This window comes from Chelonia mydas, chromosome 17 (assembly GCF_015237465.2).
Source record: "Chelonia mydas isolate rCheMyd1 chromosome 17, rCheMyd1.pri.v2, whole genome shotgun sequence".
In the NCBI taxonomy this organism is placed as follows: Eukaryota; Metazoa; Chordata; order Testudines; family Cheloniidae; genus Chelonia; species Chelonia mydas.
In genome coordinates, this window is record NC_051257.2 from 22,980,437 (window position 1) to 22,999,773 (window position 19,337).

The 19,337-nt window shown below is 49.6% G+C and overlaps 1 protein-coding gene across 19 annotated transcripts in view; it reads right to left on the reverse strand.

Annotated features, from left to right (window-relative positions):
- TSPOAP1 (TSPO associated protein 1) overlaps positions 1-19,337 on the reverse strand; it is a 231,462-nt gene that overhangs the window by 123,683 nt on the left and 88,442 nt on the right. For 13 of the 19 annotated variants that reach the window (XR_006286347.1, XR_006286348.1, XR_006286349.1 and 10 more), the window contains 2 exons: positions 17,028-17,048; positions 10,946-11,138 (listed from right to left, as the gene is read on the reverse strand). The exons of 1 other annotated variant lie outside the window; for it this stretch is intronic. Coding sequence is in view for 15 of the 18 variants with exons in the window: in XM_043531294.1 (XP_043387229.1) it covers positions 10,946-11,138; positions 17,028-17,048 (214 nt within the window). In the remaining 3 variants the exon portion in view is untranslated. The remainder of the gene's footprint in view (positions 1-10,945; positions 11,139-17,027; positions 17,049-19,337) is intronic. 5 more of the 19 variants (XM_037880541.2, XM_043531299.1, XM_043531301.1 and 2 more) reach the window with 1 other exon arrangement.

Consider the following 19,337-nt stretch of genomic DNA (forward strand, 5'->3'; position numbering starts at 1 on the left):
GTTACGGTCCCACGCTGGGATCTGTTGCTTAACCTGCGGGTATAGCCTGTCCAGACCTTACAGGAAGCAATTGACCATCAGGTTGGCAAAGACTGAACAGCCAGCTGCTCCCAGGTGGAAAGCTGAAATTGCTGCCAGGTGAACCTGGAGAGATGAAACCAAGAGGCCCTGCTGTTTTAAGTCTAACAGGTAGTCTAAGATGAGTGGTAGGGTTGCGCTCTCCCAATGCAGGCACCTATGAGAACACCAGATTGCAACCCTTTTCCACTTGGCCATGTAGATAGCCCTGGTGGAGGGTTTCCTGCTGCCCAGCAGAAGCTCCCTAACGGGCTCCAAGCACATCAGCTCAATCAGGTTGAGCCATGAAGCTTCCAAGCGGTGAGGTAAAGAGACTCGAGATCGTGATGATGAAGATGACTGTGGCCTTGGGTGATCAGGTGCAGAAGCAGAGGCAATGAGAATGGAGCATCCACTGACAGCTCCAGAAGCATGGTATACCAATGCTGGCAAGGCCAGGCTGGCGCTACCAGTATGACTGTACTCTTCTCCCTGCGCATGCCTGGAGTACTGTCATGGATGGGTATAAACTGTTCAGGAAGGACAGGGAGGCCAGAAAAGGTGGGGGAGTTGCACTGTATGTAAGGGAGCAGTATGACTGCTCAGAGCTCAAGTATGAAACTGCAGAAAAGACCTGAGAGTCTCTGGATTAAGTTTAGAAGTGTGAGCAACAAGGGTGATGTCGTGGTGGGAGTCTGCTATAGACCACCGGACCAGGGGGATGAGGTGGACGAGGCTTTCTTCCGGCAACTCACAGAAGCTACTAGATCGCACGCCCTGGTTCTCATGGGAGACTTCAATCACCCTGATATCTGCTGGGAGAGCAATACAGCGGTGCACAGGCAATCCAGGAAGTTTTTGGAAAATGTAGAGGACAATTTCCTGGTCCAAGTGCTGGAGGAACCAACTAGGGGCAGAGCTCTTCTTGACCTGCTGCTCACAAACTGGGAAGAATTAGTAGAGGAAGCAAAAGTGGATGGGAACCTGGGAGGCAGTGACCATGAGATGGTCGAGTTCAGGATCCTGACACAAGGAAGAAAGGAAAGCAGCAGAATACAGACCCTGGACTTCAGAAAAGCAGACTGACTCCCTCCGGGAACTGATGGGCAGGATCCCCTGGGAGAATAACATGAGGGGGAAAGGAGTCTAGGAGAGCTGGCTGTATTTTAAAGAATCCTTATTGTGGTTACAGGGACAAACCATCCTGATGTGTAGAAAGAATAGTAAATATGGCAGGCGACCAGCTTGGCTTAACAGTGAAATCCTTGCTGATCTTAAACACAAAAAAGAGGCTTACAAGAAGTGGAAGATTGGACAAATGACCAGGGATGAGTATATAAATATTGCTCGGGCATGTAGGAATGAAATCAGGAACGCTAAATCACACCTGGAGTTGCAGCTAGCGAGGGATGTTAAGAGTAACAAGAAGGGTTTCTTCAGGTATGTTGGCAACAAGAAAGCCAAGGAAAGTGTGGGCCCCTTACTGAATGAGGGAGGCAACCTAGTGACAGAGGATGTGGAAAAAGCTAATGTGCTCAATGCTTTTTTTGCCTCTGTCTTCACTAACAAGGACAGCTCCCAGACTGCTGCGCTGGGCATCGCAACATGGGGAATAGATGGCCAGCCCTCTGTGGAGAAAGAGGTGGTTCGGGACTATTTAGAAAAGCTGGACGTGCACAAGTCCATGGGGCCGGACGAGTTGCATCCGAGAGTGCTAAAGGAATTGGCGAATGTGATTGCAGAGCCATTGGCCATTATCTTTGAAAACTCATGGCGATCGGGGGAAGTCCTAGAAGACTGGAAAAAGGCTAATGTAGTGCCAATCTTTAAAAAAGGGAAGAAGGAGGATCCTGGGAACTACAGGCCGGTCAGCCTCACCTCAGTCCCTGCAAAAATCATGAAGCAGGTCCTCAAGGAATCAATTCTGAAGCACTTAGAGGAGAGGAAAGTGATCAGGAACAGTCAGCATGGATTCACCAAGGGAAAGTCATGCCTGACTAATCTAATTACCTTCTATGATGAGATAACTGGTTCTGTGGATGAAGGGAAAGCAGTGGACGTGTTATTCCTTGACTTTAGCAAAGCTTTTGACACGGTCTCCCACAGTATTCTTGCCAGCAAGTTAAAGAAGTATGGGCTGGATGGATGCACTACAAGGTGGGTAGAAAGTTGGCTAGATTGTCGGGCTCAACGGGTAGTGATCAATGGCTCCATGTCTAGTTGGCAGCCGGTACCTACCGGAGTGCCCCAAGGGTCGGTCCTGGGGCCAGTTTTGTTCAATATCTTCATTAATGATCTGGAGGATGGTGTGGATTGCACCCTCACCTAGTTTGCGGATGACACTAAACTGGAAAGAGTGGTAGATATGCTGGAGGGTAGGGATAGGATACAGAGGGACCTAGACAAATTGGAGGATTGGGCCAAAAGAAATCTGATGAGGTTCAACAAGGACAAGTGCAGAGTCCTGCACTTAGGACGGAAGAATCCAATGCACCGCTACAGACTAGGGACCGAATGGCTAGGCAGCAGTTCTGCAGAGAAGGACCTAGGGGTGACAGTGGACGAGAAGCTGGTTATGAGTCAACAGTGTGCCCTTGTTGCCAAGAAGGCCAATGGCATTTTGGGATGTATAAGTAGGGGCATTGCCAGCAGATTGAGGGACGTGATAGTTCCCCTCTATTCGACATTGGTGAGGCCTCATCTGGAGTACTGTGTCCAGTTTTGGGCCCCACACTACAAGAAGGATGTGGAGAAATTGGAGAGAGTCCAGCGAAGGGCAACAAAAATGATTAGGGGTCTGGAACACATGACTTAGGAGGAGAGGCTGAGGGAACTGGGATTGTTTAGTCTGCAGAAGAGAAGAATGAGGGGGGATTTGATAGCTGCTTTTAACTACCTGAAAGGTGGATCCAAAGAGGATGGATCTAGACTATTCTCAGTGATAGCACATGACAGGACAAGGAGCAATGCTCTCAAGTTGCAGTGGGGGAGATTTAGGTTGGATATTAGGAAAAACTTTTTCACTAGGAGGGTGGTGAAACACTGGAATGTGTTAGCTAGGGAGGTGGTGGAATCCCCTTCCTTAGAAGTTTTTAAGGTCAGGCTTGACAAAGCCCTGGCTGGGATGATTTGGTTGGGATTGGTCCTGCTCTGGGCAGGGGGTTGGACTACAGGACCTCCAGAGGTCCCTTCCAACTCTGATATTCTATGATTCTATGATCTTGAGCAGAACCTTGTGGACGAGTGGTAACGATGGGAACACATACAACAGATGGTCCATCCAGGGGAGGAGGAACATGTCCATGAGGGACTGTGATTCTGGAAGGAACAGAAGTGGGGACATTTTCTGTTGCTCTTCATGGCAAACAGGTCAATTTGGGGAACCCCCACCTTTGGAAAACATTGTACACCATGTCCGGGCAGCTGGACCACTTCTGACTGTGGAAGGATCTGCTGAGATAGTCCGCCAACTTGTTCTGGGAACCTAGGAGGTAGAATGCTTCCAAGTGAATGGAGTGGGCTATGCAGAAGTCCCACAGCTTGAGGGCTTCCCGACACAGGGGAGAGGAATGAGCTCCACCCTGCTTGTTTGTATAAAACATTGCAGTTGTGTTGTCCATCATCTCCTCCGCGCATTTCCCCTGCAAGTGGGCCTGGAAGGTCTGGCATGCCAGGCGGACTGCTCTCAGCTCCTTAACGTGGAGTCAGAGCTCTTCTTGTGACCAGAGACCTTGGGTCTGAAGGTCTCCCAGGTGAGCACCCCATCCCAACGTTGCCGCATCTGTCACCAGGGACAGGGAAGGCTGGGGCTTTGCGAAGGGGACTCCCACACATACCGTCTATGGGTTGAGCCACCAGTGGAAAGACTCGAGAACTGGCGCCGGGAGGGTGACCACCTTGTCTAGACTGTTGCTCCCTGGCCGATAAGCTGACACCAGCCAGGCCTGGAGAGGTCTGAGCCTCAGTCTCATGTGCTGTACCTCATACATATGTGCTGCCATGTGGCTGAAGAGCTTTAAGCAGTTCCTTGCTTGGGTGGTGGGGTACCACTTGAAGTTTTGTATGATGTCTGTCATTGTCCGAAACTGTGATTCCGGCAGGGATGCCCTGGCCTGACCCAAGTCCACCACAGCTCCAATAAATTCTATTATCTGTGGAGAGGATAGAGTTGATTTGCGCTTGTTGAGAAGGAGACCCAGCCTGTCAAAGGAGGATCTTACCAGGTTGATCTGGCGCTCCACTTGCTCCTTGGAGCGGCCCCTGAGCAGCCAGTCATCATGGTACGGGAATATCTACATCTGCCTCAGTCATAGGAAGGTGGAGACAACTACCATGTATTTGGTAAACACTCAAGGGGCCACTAACAGACCAACAGGGAGGACCGTAAATTGGTAATGGTTGTGGTTGATCACAAACCTGAGAAAATACCTGTGAGCTGGAATTATAGCTATGTGGAAGTACGCATCCTTGAGGTCGAGGGTGGCATACCAGTCTCCCAGATCCAGAGATGGAATGATTGTGTTTAGAGAGAACATGTGGAACCTCAACTTTTTCATGAATTTGTTGAGGCCTCACAGGTTGAGGATGGGTCTGAGGCCCCCTTTGGCTTTGGGGATTAGGAAATAATGGGAATAGAACCCCTTGACCTTTAGCTCCTAAGGAACCTCCTCCACTGCTCCCGCAACTATCAGCATTTGGACCTCCTGCATGAGGAGATGCTCATGAGAAGGGTCCCTGAAGAGGGATGGGGAAGGGGGGTGGGAGGAAGGAGAGGAGCAGAATTGGAGAGAATACCCCACTTCCAGCATGCAAAAGACCCAGCGGTCTGAAGTTATCTGGGACCAAGCACGGTAAAAGTGGGACAGATGATTCAGGAAACAGGGAGAAGGATCCGGTGAATAGACTGGTGCATCGCCCCCAGGTGCACCTTCAAAAGGCCTTAGAGCCCAATGACTGCCTTGCTGAGTTCTGGCCTTGGCTGGGTGGAGGATGGGGAGGCTTATGTCTGCCATTCCTGCTCTGCTTCCTTAAGAAGTTCTGCCTGGGCCGGGGAGAGTAGAAGCGCTGCGGGGGCTGAGGTTTAAAATGTTTTCGCTGGGTAGCAGGGGTATGCAGGCTCAGCAACTTTAATGTAGCCTGCAAATCATAGAATCATAGAATAACAGGGTTGGAAGGGACCTCACAAATCTTTTAGGCTCCGCAAAAAGGCCCGTACCATCAAAAGACAGGTCCTGAATTGTCTGTTGAACTTCAGGAGGAAGGCCGGACGCTTGGAGCCATGAACTCCTCCTCATAGCTATGCTCGAGGACAAGGTTTGCGTGGCCAAGTCTGCAAGTACAGTGAGACCTGTAAAGAGGTCTGTGCCACTGCCTTTCCCTCATCCACTATGGCAGCAAACTCTGCCTTGGATTCAGATGGGACCAATTCCTTGAATTTCAGCATGGAGTTCCATGAGTTGAAATTAGATCTACTCAGGATTGCCTGTTGGTTAGCAACCCTGAGCTGAAGCCCTCCGGTCGAGTAAACCTTCCATCTGAAGAGGCCCAGCTTTTCTGAGTCTTTAGACTTTGGGGTGGCCCTTACTGTGTCTGCCTCTCTCTCTCATTCACGAGGCCACAACAAGCGAGCAGGGCTGCGGGTGAGTAAATAAGTACTCGTACCCCTTAGAGGGGATAAAATACTTCTTCTCCACCCCCTTTGCTGTAGGGGGAATGGAGGCAGGTGTTTGCCACAGGGTTTTTGTAGTGACCTGAATAGTCTTCATGAGGGGCAAAGCCACCCTAGACAGCCACTCCGGGGTTAGAATGTCGACCATTGGGTCCTCTGATTCGACTACCTCCTCAGCCTGAAGCCCAATATTGTGAGCCACCTTATGCAGCCGGTCCTGGTGTGCTCTGTCAATGGGGGGCAGCCTGAAGGAGGAAGGCCCCGCCACCGCTTCGTCCAGTGAGGATGACAACAAGGCCAAAGGAGGCACCAGGCCCTCCTTGCCCTCTGGCTCTCTGGACTCGTCCTGCTCGGTGCCATGCTCCTCGGCACCGACCGCAGGCTCAGGGCTGGTGGCGGGCCCGGGATCTGGATGCAGCTCCGTGCTGTGCCCCGACGCTGTTTCGGAGCCCCGAAGCGTGGGATGGTCTGTGGCTGGCGGAAGCGATCAGGCTTCCAACACCACAGAGTGAGAACCCTTGGAGTGCGTGCCCTGGGCTTGGTGGTAGGCTCACAAGGTCCAGAATGGCCATTGCACGGGCCCTTGTCACTGCACTTGCCACGGCACCATCCTCACGTTCTGCCTATGTCTGCAGTGGTCTGATCAAGTAATAGGACGCCACCTCTGAGTCCAATGTTCGGGATCTCGAGCACGAAGATCACGGCGGTGGCGATCGGGATGGTGTCGGAGAGCGGTTGCAGGGATGCTACCAGAGAGCAGTGCCGCGATGAAGGTGCTGAAGACCCGTGCTGCGGGGACAGGTGCTGCAGGGACGGTGGTGGTGACCAGTGCCGCAGGGAGCAGTGCCACGTAGATGGTGAGCAGTGCTCTATAATTGCTGGTTTGCCTCTGGATGGTGCCGCGTGTTGCAGTGCCAGAGGTCTATCCCAGCTGACGGGCGACTGCGGAGCCGTCATGGCAAATCATGTCCCTCACCACCTCATCCACCTGACGCTCTCAATCAGGAGAGTCAGAATCATAGAATATCAGGGTGGGAAGGGACCTCAGGAGGTCATCTAGTCCAACCCCCTGCTCAAAGCAGGACCAATCCCCAATTTTTGCCCCAAATCCGTAAATGGCCCCTCAAGGATTGAACTCACAACCCTGGGTTTAGCAGGTCAACGCTCAAACCACTGAGCTATCTCTCCCCCCAACAGCACCAGACCCGACAGACCCCGGGACCTAAGTCTATGGTGCCGGCTCATGTGATGTCAGCCATAGGTGCTCCTGCGCAGGACGCCCCTCGGTGGTGCTGTCCGACCCGGCCACTCTTGGTGCGGGCGAGCACCCTCTGTCCACCTTCTTGTGCCGCTTATGTGGCACCAGAGAGTGCAAGATTCTGTGAGCTTTGGTGCCAGGGAATGTCGGTGCCGAGGATCTCTATAGCCAGAGTCCTTCCTTGACACCGTTTCTTGCACAGAGGCCAGAGCGCTCCACACAGAGGTGCTTGGTGCCAGATCCTGTCGGCACGGAGCCAGCTGGGAACGAAGAGCTGCTTCCATCTGGATCTGCTTCAGCCTGAAGTCCCGTTCTTTGTTAGTCCTCGGGCAGAACCCTTTACAAATCTTGCACTGTTCTGTTTGGTGCGCCTCCCGCAGACACTCAAGACAAGCGTTGTGGGGGTCGCCCATTGGCATGGGCTTGAGGCAGGTTCTGCAGGTTTAAACCCTTGGGATCAAGACATGCCCCGAACCCCGAAGAGGAGACAAATTAGGGTGGGGGAAGGACCTCCACTCCTAGCTAACAAACCAACTAAACTAACTCACTCTAAGGAATAACTATTTACAGAGAACTAAATACAAACACTAGGGGAAGCACTTGCTAAGGCAAGCGACCGCAGTTCCAATGACTATCACTGGCGGTAAGAAGGAACTGAAGAAGCAGGGTCAGTAGGCACCTATATTCACCGCCATGAAGGCGCCACTCCAGGGAGCTCCACGGCCAAAATGACGGGTGCTGCTGGGGGAAAACCTTCCGACAACTGTGCACACGGCACACACACACCTAACTGGAATCGACATGAGCAAGCACTCGAAGTATATTGTGTGGATGCGACCCACATAACACATGGAGAGTGGCATATGCGGCCCACAGTGGTAAACAGGGGGAGAATCACTGCTCTAGGAACTCTATCTGGCCTACATAAATCGATGTACAGCAAGGGTGGGCAAACTATGGCCCGCGGACCACATACGGCCTGCCAACCGTTTTAATCCGGCCCTCGAGCTCCAGCCGGAGAGCGGGGTCTGGAGCTTGCCCTGCTACCACGCTCCAGCCAGGGAGCAGGGTTGGGGGCCACTCCACGCATGCATGCCACAGCTCCGCATGGCTCCCAGAAGCAGCAGCATGTCCCCCCTCCGGCTCCACATGCTGCCCCCGCCCCAAGTGCTGCCCCCACAGCTCCCATTGGCCAGGAACTGCGGCCAATGGGAGCTACAGGGACGGAACCTGCAGATGGGGCAGCGCACAGAGCTGCATGGCCATGCTTCTGGGTAGTAGCCGGAGGGGGGACATGCCGCTGCTTCTGGGAGCTGCTTGAGGTAAGCGCCACCCGGAGCCTACACCCATGATTCCCTCCTGTGCCCCAAGCACCTGCCCCAACCTTGATCTCCCTCCCACCCTCCAAACCCCTCAATCCCAGCCTGGAGCACTCTCCTGCACCCCAAACCCCTCATCCCCAGCCCCACCCCAGAGCCCACACCGCCAGCCAGAGCCCTCACACACCTCTGCACCCTAACTCCCTGCCTCAGCGCAGAGCCCCCTCCTGCACTCCGAACCCTTCATCCCCAGCCCCACCCCAGAGCCCACACCTCCAGCCGGAGCCCTCACCCTCCCATCGCACCCCAACCCCCTGCCTCAACCCAGAGCCCCCTCCTGAACCCTGAACTCCTCATCCCCAGCCCCACCCCAGAGCCCACACCCCCAGCCAGAGCTCTCACACACCTCTGCACCCTAACCCCCTGCCTCAGCGCAGAGCCCCCTGCTGCACTCCGAACCCCTCATCCCCAGCCCCACCCCAGAGCCCACACCTCCAGCGGAGCCCTCACCAGCCCCTATCGCACCCCAACCCTCTGTCCCAACCCAGAGCCGTCTCCTGCACCCTGAACTCCTCATCCCCAGCCCCACCCCAGAGCCCCCACCCCCAGCCAGAGCCCTCATCCCCCCATCGCACCCCAACCCCAATTTCATGAGCATTCATGGCCCGCCCTACAATTTCCATACCCAGATGTGGCCCTTGGGCCAAAAGTTTGCCCACCCCTGATGTACAGCATAGAAGATGCTGCACAAACATATCTAATAAGTCTGGTTGACAAATAGCAAAATGTTTGGGAAAATTTTCACAACGAAATCAATCCCTTAAAATTCTGAATTTCGAACAGCTTTAAGGGGTGATTTTTGTGGAAATATTTGCAAACTATTTTGTTTTTTGTTGAAATATCAAAATTTGGAAAATGCTGATCAGATTTAGTATCTAAGTTTGTAGAAACACTTATGAGAAAAGGTATGTGACCATGTTATTAACTGTATAACAACACATCTGCCACAGGGGCAGAGCTAAGGTTTTTTGGTAACTTGCTAGTTGGCATTTCTTGACTTCTGAGGTCTTTGCCATCCAACTTCACCCTGACTCTGTGATGGTGCTGGGGAGTCCCATGTTTATTGTTTCTCAGCGACTCCAGAAAACTGCTTCCAGGGTCTTCAAGTAAAAAGAGTCAGTTTTTAGCTGCCGGTCCCACAAACTCACCCTGGGCTCTGGGAGCCAAGCTAGTTTCCTTTGCACCAGTAATGCAAGCAAAATGATCAGTGACAAGAGGACAATGTTATTGTCTTCTGTTGGTTTGCATGGAACTCAGCAGCATTAGGATGAATTTGCCCCTAGGCACAGGGATAAACACAAGGACCTATTCTAAGTAAAGCTGGGCAAATTTTTGGCAAAGTGCATTTTTCTGCGAATAAACTGTTTCAGTCAACCCTAAACTGCTTGTAACTTTGTGCAGAATTTGCTAAACCGTTTCCACGCCCTCAAAAAATTGAAATGTTTCAGTAATGCTGAAACATTCCAAGCTAAGACCTGCCAGGGGGCACCATCACCTCCTCCCTCTCTCTCAGTGAAATGGTGAAACTGAAACAAAAGCTTTCAAATCAGAGCAAACAAAATATTTTGTTAGACCTGACTCAAAATGTTCTCGGACTTTTCGATTCACAACATACTTTGAAAAAGTTCATTTTTCGTTTCACCCAAAATAAAGCTTGTCTTCAGTTTTTTCAGATTGCCAGCAACCAAAGAAGATTTTTTGCCCAGCTCTAATTTGTGAGGTCTTAAGTGGGATTTAAGTGGTGCAGAAGTATTGTGAAGATCCTCTGTACAAGGGGAATTTCATCTCTCACAGAGTCCACAAGATGCACAGCTGAGGAAATTGCTTTGCTGATTGCCTAAAGTGCACAAATCCATAGATTTTCAAGGCCAGAAAGGACCATTACGATAATCTAATCTGACCTCCTGCATGACTCCGGCTAGAAAGTGTCACCCAGCGAGTCCACAACTGCTGGCGGAACTAGAGAGTATCCTTGAGAAAGACACCCAAGCTCAATTTAAAGCTCCAAGGGATGGATAATCCACCTCATCCCTTGGTAAGTTGTTTCAATGTATGAGGACGGCATTTGATCAGGGCTTGCACCTGCAAGCCTTACAAAGGGCCCAGATGCTCTCCCTCAATCCTCTTACATGTTACCTTGCATTTAAACACAAATCTTATGGAGGCATCAGCAGTGGCTCCAGAGCTAAGGCTGTCCTGAAATTTGCATTTATAGAGTGACACCATCCCACTGTTAGCTATTGTACTCTCATCCTCCCCAACTAACATCGTTTACTGCTGGGCATAGACCTAATTATCTGGGAAATTATTCCAAGCAAATGTTTAGTAGTTTGGGGCTAGGAATTAAAGACTCCTTTCGTAAGTGTAAAGTGTCAGTGGAATATTTCCCTCTAACAACTGAAGTGTTAAGTATGTGTAGTTCTAAATCAGTCTCAGACATATGCTAGTGGGGTTTAAAAAGAAAGTAACGAGATGAGAGAATTATTCCCATTATTGATCCTAACTGGTTCTATTTACACTCGGGGAAGCCAACAGACAATGTATTAACTATCAAAGCACTCATCAGCTTCTCGCAGCAGTTACCCTTCTCCCATTGATGGCACTGGGATTGAGGGATGGAACAGCAGGGCATGAGCGGGAGCTCAGAAGTCACCAATGTTGAGGTCAGAGGGCCACTCTTTCCTGTCTGTAGCTGGAATCGTTTGAGTTCCTGAGACAGGAGGCTGAACTGTTCGATGTGGCTGTGGCACTGATCCTCCAGATCTCTCACTTGGGCCTGGCAGGGAAGCAAAGCAAAGTGAGGTACAAACACAGGCCCGAACTGGGACAAGGCTCTGAATAGCAGCGGTATTTGCTGTGTCGTTCCATGTAACGGAGCTGGGATTTTCAGAGAGGATGAAAGGATGGAGGTGCCCACATCCCAGAGATGATCAGTAGGGGGTGGCAGCTCCCGGGCCATAGGCCCTTTGAAAATCCCAGTCCCAACAGACAAGTTTAGCATTGGTTTCACTCTAAACCCAAGCTGAGCCATCACTGGTAAGCTGCTTTGCGCCTGCAATTTCCCCATTTCATTCCCATACAGGAGAAAAGGTAGGAGGGGCTGGAAGCGAGTCAAACAAGGCCCTTTGAGATCGGGGAGATGGGAAGGCTTTTCACATCTAAGTCATGTCTCCAAAAGGGACTCCACCAGACTTAACTGATCTAGGGAGCCTCCCTGGGACATGAGGCCTCCAGCAGCTTCCCCACCAAACCACTGGGGGCAGAAGCCCTAACATTCCCCTCCTGGGCCAAGTTCATCCACGAGTGAGAGAGACTCCAGGGAGCAATAGAGCATCAAGGCCCCTGGACTATCCAAGAACCTGCACACGCCCCACTGATGTCACACAACCCACCTCCAGGAATTGTTTTCCACGGGGGACTGTGGATTGCAGCAGACGTAGGAAAGCGGAGGAGATGATTCTCCAGAGGGAGATGTGGGGGCTACAAGGATCACTTGAGAATCACCTGCACACCCCTGGCTTCTGGCCCCAGAGTGCCTCTCCTTCCTGTGTGCATGGCCCCCGCAGCTGGGCTCTTGTCCCAATAGGGGTTTAAAAATACACATAACCCATCTCCAACATAGCCTACTGCAGCTCCCACATCCAACTCCCTCAATGCCCCCAGCCCACACAGCTTCCAGGGACCACCTGTCCTTTAACCCCGCTTTTAACCTCACTCCTAGCAAACAAACAAAACTTACTAGAGCTTGTTGGGAATGTCCTGTCTAAATACTTTTTCAACAGAAAATGTAGTTTCTGCAGGAAAATCTCCAATTTCCCCCAAATTTTTAATTTTTCAGGTCATTTCAACACTAATCTGGGTCTGCACGAGAGGCGGTGGTGCCTCATTGGAGGAGCTGTAGTTTGGGTGCCTTACATCTATTCTTCTCTATGGGCTGGGCTCCCCTGTGGGACTACGTCTCGGATGATTAAGGCTGCGAGTTTGTCACGGAGGTCACGGATTCCGTGACTTTCCGTGACCTTCCGTGACTTCTGCAGCGGCCGGTGCACCTGGCTCACCGCACCGGCAGCTGCTGGGGCAGTCTCGGGCCCCCACAAACCCCAACCCCAGCAGCAGAGTTTGGGTGTGGGAGGGGGCAGGGGACTGGGGCATGGGACGGGGTGAGGAGGGCTCTTGGCAGTGCTTACCAGGGGGGCTCCCCGGAAGCAACGACATCCCCCTCACTTAGCTGCTAGGCAGAGGCATGGCCAGGCAGCTCGGCGCGCTGCCCTGACTGCAGGCACCACCCCACTCAGCTCCCATTGACCCAGTTCCCAGCCAATGGGAGCTGCGAAGCCAGTGCTCTGGGTGGATGCAGTGTGCAGAGGTAAGCGCCGCCCAGAAGCCGCCTCACCCCATCCCGTGCCCCAATCCCTGCCCCCTCCCACACCCAAATTCTGCTACTGCTGGTGGGGAGGAGGCGCAGAGCCAGGTAGGGAGCCTGCCAGACCCGCCAACTCCTCCCTCCCCAGCAACAGCAGGGGTCCTGGGCCTAGCACCATGGCTCACCCTCCCTCGAGCACCAGCAGGGATCCCGGGTCGTGCACCACCCCTCTCCCTCCAGCACCCGGGCCGCCCTCCACCAGCACCCACGGGGCCCCCGGGCAAACCTCCCCACCACCCCAAGTTTTAGTCACAGGTATTTTTAGTAAAAAACATGGACAGGTCACAGGCCATGAATTTTTGTTTACCGCCAGTGACCTGTCCGTGACTTTTACTAAAAATACCCATGACTAAAACATAGCCTTACGCATGATGCACTGCAGTCTCTTCTCTGAACATTTAGTTTAAATCAGAAATGTCAAAATGAAAAATTTTGAGTCAACGTTTTTCAAAGTTTTCCATTCCATGAAAATTTTTGATATGTTGAACTTTTGTCCGACTTTGGAATGAAAACTACTGGAATTTTCTGTAGAAAAGAAATTCTGATTTTTGACCAACTCTAAAAATGACATATTTGAATCTCTTGTCCTTTTTCAGATGAGCACAAGACCTTTCCATTCAGTTTCTTAACAACTAACAAAATCATCCAAAGCACAGGACTTGGTGGTGATGGGGGACTTCAACAACCCAGACATCTGCTGGGAAAATAACACAGCAGGGCACAGATTATCCAACCAGTTCTTGGAATGTATTGGAGACAATTTTTTATTTCAGAAGATGGAGAAAGCTACTAGATTTGATTTTGACAAATAAGGAGAAACCAGCTGAGAATCTGAAAGTGGAAGGCAACTGTGGTAAAAGTGATCATGAAATGGTAGAGTTCATGATTCTAAGGAATGGTAGGAGGGAGAACAGCACAATAAAGGCAATGGATTTCAAGAAGGCAGACTTTAGCAAACTCAGGGAGTTGGTAAGTGAAATCCCATGGGAAGCAAGTCTAAGGGGAAAAACAATTGAAGACAGCTGGCAATTTTTCAAAGAGACATTATTAAGGCCACAAGAGCAAACTATGCCACTGTGTAGGAAAGATAGGAAGTATGGCAAGAGACCACCCTGGCTTAACCAGGAGATCCTGAATGATCTAAAACTCAAAAAAGAGTCCTACAGAAAGTGGAAACTCGGTCAAATTACAAAGGATGAATATAAACAAATAACACAAGTATGTACGGACAAAATTAGAAAGGCCAGGGCACAAAATGAGATCAAACTAGCTAGAGACATAAAGTGCAACAAGAAAACATACTACAAATACATTAGAAGCAAGAGGAAGACCAAGGGCAGGATAGGCTCGTTACTCAATGAGGGGGGGAAATAACAACAGGAAATGGCAGAGGTCCTTAATGACTTCTTTATTTCGGTTTTCACCAAGAAGGTTGGTGGCGATTGGATGCCTAACATAGTGAATGATAATGAAAATGAGGTAGGATCAGAGTCTAAAATAGGGAAAGAACAAGTCAAAAATTACTTAAGACAAATTAGATGTCGTCAAAACACCAGGGCCTGATGAAATGCGTCCTAGAATACTCAAGGAGCTGACTGAGGCGATAGCTGAGCCATTAGCGATTATCTTTGAAAAGTCATGGAAGACGGGAGACAGTCCAGAAGACTGGAAGAGGGCAAATCTAGTGCCCATCTATAAAAAGGAAAATAAGGACAACCCGGGGAATTACAGACCAGTCAGCTTTACTTCTGTACCCAGAAAGATAATGGAGCAAATAATTAAGAAATCAATTGCAAACACCTAGAAGATAATAAGGTGATAAGTAACAGTCAGCATGCGTTTGTCAAGAACAAATAGTGTCAAACCAACCTAATAGCTTTCTTTGACAGGGTAACAAGCCTTCTGGATGGGGGGAAGCAATAGATGTGGTATATCTTGACTTTAGTAAGGCTTTTGATACTGTCTCACATGACCTTCTCATAAACAAACTAGGGAAATACAGCCTAGAGGGAGCTACTATAAGGTGGGTGCATAACTGGTTGGAAAACCGTTCCCAGAGAGTAGTTACCATTGGTTCACAGTCATGCTGGAAGGGCACAATGAGTGGGGTCCCACAGGGATTGGTTCTGGGTCTGGTTCTGTTCAATATCTTCATCAAGATATTTAGATAACAGCATAGAGAATACATGTATAAAGTTTGCGGACGATACCAAGCTGGGAGGGGTTGCAACTGCTTTGGAGGATAGGATTAAAATTCAAAATGATCTGGACGAACGGGAGAAACGGTCTGAAGTAAATAGGATGAAATTCAATAAGGACAAATGCAAAGTACTCCACTTAGGAAGGAACAATCAGTTGCACACATACAAAATGGGAAATGACTGCCTAGGAAGGAGTACTGCGGAAAGGGATCTGGGGGTCATAGTGGATCACAAGCTAAATATGAGTCAACAGTGTAACACTGTTGCAAAAAAGCAAACATCCTTCTGGGATGTATTAACAGGAATGTTGTAAGCAAGACATGAGAAGTAATTCTTCCGCTCTACTCTGCACTGATTAGGCCTCAACTGGAGTACTGTCTCCAGTTCTGGGCGCCACATTTCAGGAAAGATGTGGACAAATTGGAGAAAGTCCAGAGAAGAGCAACAAAAATTATTAAAGGTCTAGAAAACATGACCTATGAGGGAAGATTAAAAAAACTGGGTTTGTTTAGTCTGGAGAAGAGAAGACTGAGGGGGGACATGATAACAATTTTCAAGTACATAAAAGGTTGTTACAAGGAGGACGGAGAAAAATTGTTCTTCTTAACCTCTGGTGATAGGACAAGAAGCAATGGGCTTAAATTGCAGCAAGGGCGGTTTAGGTTGGACATTAGGAAAAAATTCCTGTCAGAGTGGTTAAGCACTGGAATAAATTGCTTAGGGAGGTTGTGGAATCTCCATCATTGTGGATTTTTAAGAGCCGGTTGGACAAACACCTGTCAGGGATGGTCTAGATAATACTTAGTCCTGCCTTGAGTGCAGGGTACTGGGCTAGACGACCTCTCAAGGTCCCTTCCCACCCATGATTCTATGAACTCCTGACAATGTCTGCATTTTACTTCAGAGGAATAAACCGTTTGCAGTGCTTGAGTCCATTCCGTTACTTGCCTGACATCACTGGATCAACAGTTTTCATACTTAATACAGTAAGCATAAGAGACCACCCGATGGCTATTCAACAGTGTTAAGACTAACAAATGAGAGCAAGCCAGCTTTACACTGAGCCAGGTGATCTGATGCCCTGCCCACCTTACAGAGGTTTTTAGATTCTAACAAACCAAAGATTGCTAACTATTCATACCTCTGTCTTTTCCCTGCTCTACCATGTACAATGACTGCTGATTCCACCCATTAGCTAACCCCTTATCTGTAAACATAAGTTATCCCACCAATTCCTCTTCTCCTCTAAGATGTGATCTATACTTAAATCTTAGGTCAACATAGTTACAGCACTCAGGCAATGAGAGCCGTGCCTGGAATCAGATTGGAGGAGCAGGGAGCTGAGAGGGGGAAGCCGGGATCTCAGCAGGGAGCCAAGACGCCGGTGGGCAGCAGGGCTCCCAGCAGGGAGACCGGGTGGCAGCCCAACCCAAGAGCCTGGGTGGCAGCACCCAGCTTGGAGTGGAGACCAGACAGCAGATCATCTGGGGAGCAGGAAGGCTTGTCAATTTCACAGCTTCAGTGGAGTCATGAAATTGACAAGACAGTCAACAGCAGATTTAAGGAATGCAGTGTCTTCACGGACACTGCATCACCCTAACTACACAGACATAAGCCCTACGCCTCTTGTGGAGGTAGAGTTATTATGTCGGTGTAGTAGGGCACTTACTTCGGCAGGAGCAAGGCTGTAGTGTAGACACTGACATAGTTAGGTTGACATAAGCTGCCTTATGTCAACATAACTCTGCAAAGGACCAAGCCAGAGAAGCTGAAAAAATGGAAAACCTGGAAAAGCTCACAAAAACTGAAAAAACAACCAACCCATTGCGTTGGATTTTTTTCTGAAAAAGAAAAGGTTTTAACAGGTAAGTGCTCTCCTCTGTAAAGCGGCAGCAGTAGCAGCCTTTTCATTATTTTAGCTCTACTTTTTAGAGATAACACCATACTAACACAACAGGAATCATGTCTAACATACACCCCACACAATAGTCAGAGTTAAGCAGCAGCAGGAGGAAAATGCCCTGCTCAATTATCTCAGTACCTGCATGCAATCCAAGGTATTCTGTCAGCAAGGAAAAGAGCAAACAGAGATTTAAAACCACATATCAGCATTTTCATTAACCAAAAATCAAGACACTGCAAAGCATAACAAAATCCTCAGTTTAGGGAACGTTCTTCTCCCAGTTAGTACACAATAAGTGTTGAGTTCCTCTGAGACGTCCCTCCCCCCGGCTGCTAAAATAAATTCCACAGATGGAAAGCATGAATCAGAGTGCTGCTACCTCAGAAACACTCACACTCGCCAAGGGCCTCCCTCAAGAAGTGCCTTTTAATCATGAATCTCAAACCCTTTTCTCCCAACCACACTTGTGGCTGACAATTCCCTGAACTAGCTGATCTCCTGCCTCAGAGCTCCACACAGTGCTGGAAAGACAGAGGGGTTCAGTGAGCACGTTACAATGTCCTCATTCTTGGAGCTGAACGAGCCCGGACACAACTTAGAGCAGCTACCAGACTGCTCTAAGAGCATGTCTGTACTGCAGCGGAGAGATATAACTCCCAAGCGGGGCAGACATACACACACTAGCTCTGCCTGAACTAGCACGCTAGAAATTGCAGAGCGGCCGCAGTGGCAGTGGCAGGGCTGGCCTCCGAGCACAACCCCAACTGAGGTAAGTCCCAAGTAGCAGCTTTACAGGTCTCAATAATGGGCACATTCTTAAGGAAAGCTGCAGAAATGGTAATGAACCTTGTAGAATGAGTGCGTATATTCAAAAGTGGTTGAATATTGTGAGATTCATAACAAAAGTCAATGCAGACAGATATCCACTTGGAAAGCTTCTGGTTAGAGGTTGCAGACACTTCTGCTCTATCTGCTAGCAAGACGAACAGCTGTGGGTCTTTCTGAAGGACTCTGTCCTATCCAGACAGAAGGCACAGGCTCTCCTGATGTCAAGGGTGTGCAGCAGTGCCTCCTGGTTACCTGGATGTGGTTTGGGGTGGAAGACAGGCAGGTGAATGGGCTGATTGATATGGAATACAGAAGAAACCTTGCATAAGAATTTGGGGTAGGGCCTCAGTGTGACCTCATCCTTAAAAAATATGGTGAAAGGGGAGCTGACATGACAGCTATCAGCAATGCCATTTTCATCGACAAATGGAGCAGTGAGCTGGTAGCCATCTATTCAAATCGTGGTCTTGTGAGGCATTTAAGGACCAGATTGAGATCCCATACTGGAGTAGGATGTTGGACTAGTGAATAGAAGTTTCCAATCCTTTCAGGAATCTCACTGTGGCTGGCAAAGACCGAATAATCCTCTCTTGGGGGGTGGAAAGCTATGATTGCTGCCAGGTGGACACTTACGCAGCTCATCGATGGTCCCGAGATTTTTAGAGTTAGAAGGTAGTCCAGTATATCCGGAAGCAATGAAGTCATCAGTGAAGCGTGCCTGAGGTCACAACATCTGGCCAATCTGGTCCATTTCTCAGAGTACATACACTGAGTAGTTTGTTTCCTGCTATGTGTTAGTATTCTTTTTACGTCATCTGAGCAGGTTGCTTCTAGTCCTGTTAGCCATCGACCAACCATGCACAGAGACGTAGCACTGCGAGATTGGGGAGAAGAATCTGCCTGCCTTCCTGGGACAGAAGATGAGGAGCAATGTGGAGAATGATCAGAGAGCAAAACGGCCAGCTGTATCAGATTAGAAAACCACGTTTGCCTGGGCCAGGTCGGAACTATTAGGAGGACTCTGGCTTTGTCTTTCTTTATTTTTAGCATAGTTTTGGCTATTAGGGGAGTCGGTGGGAATGCACACAGGAGAGTTGATGACCACTGAAGGTGAAAAGTATCCCACAGGGCCTGGAGAGTCAGTCTGTACCTCAAGCAGAAGTGGGTACATTTCTTGTTTAACTCTGTGGCAAAGGAGTCTACCGGAGGGGTGTCCCTGTTGACAGATTTCAGAGTAGCAGCCGTGTTAGTCTGTATTCACAAAAAGAAAAGGAGTACTTATAGCACCTTAGAGACTAACAAATTTATTTGAGCATAAGCTTTCGTGAGCTACAGCTCACTTCATCGGATGCATTCAGTGGAAAATACAGTGAGGAGATTTATATACGCACAGAACATGAAAAAATGGGTGTTATACACATTGTAAGGAGAGTGATCACTTAAGGTGAGCTACTACCAGCAGGAGAGCGGCGGGGGGGGCTGGGGGACCTTTTGTAGTGATAATAAAAGTGGGCCACTTCCAGCAGTTGACAAGAACATCTGAGGAACAGTGGGGGGTGGGGACAAACATGGGGAAATAACAGGTTTCAGCGGAGCAGCCGTGTTAGTCTGTATTCGCAA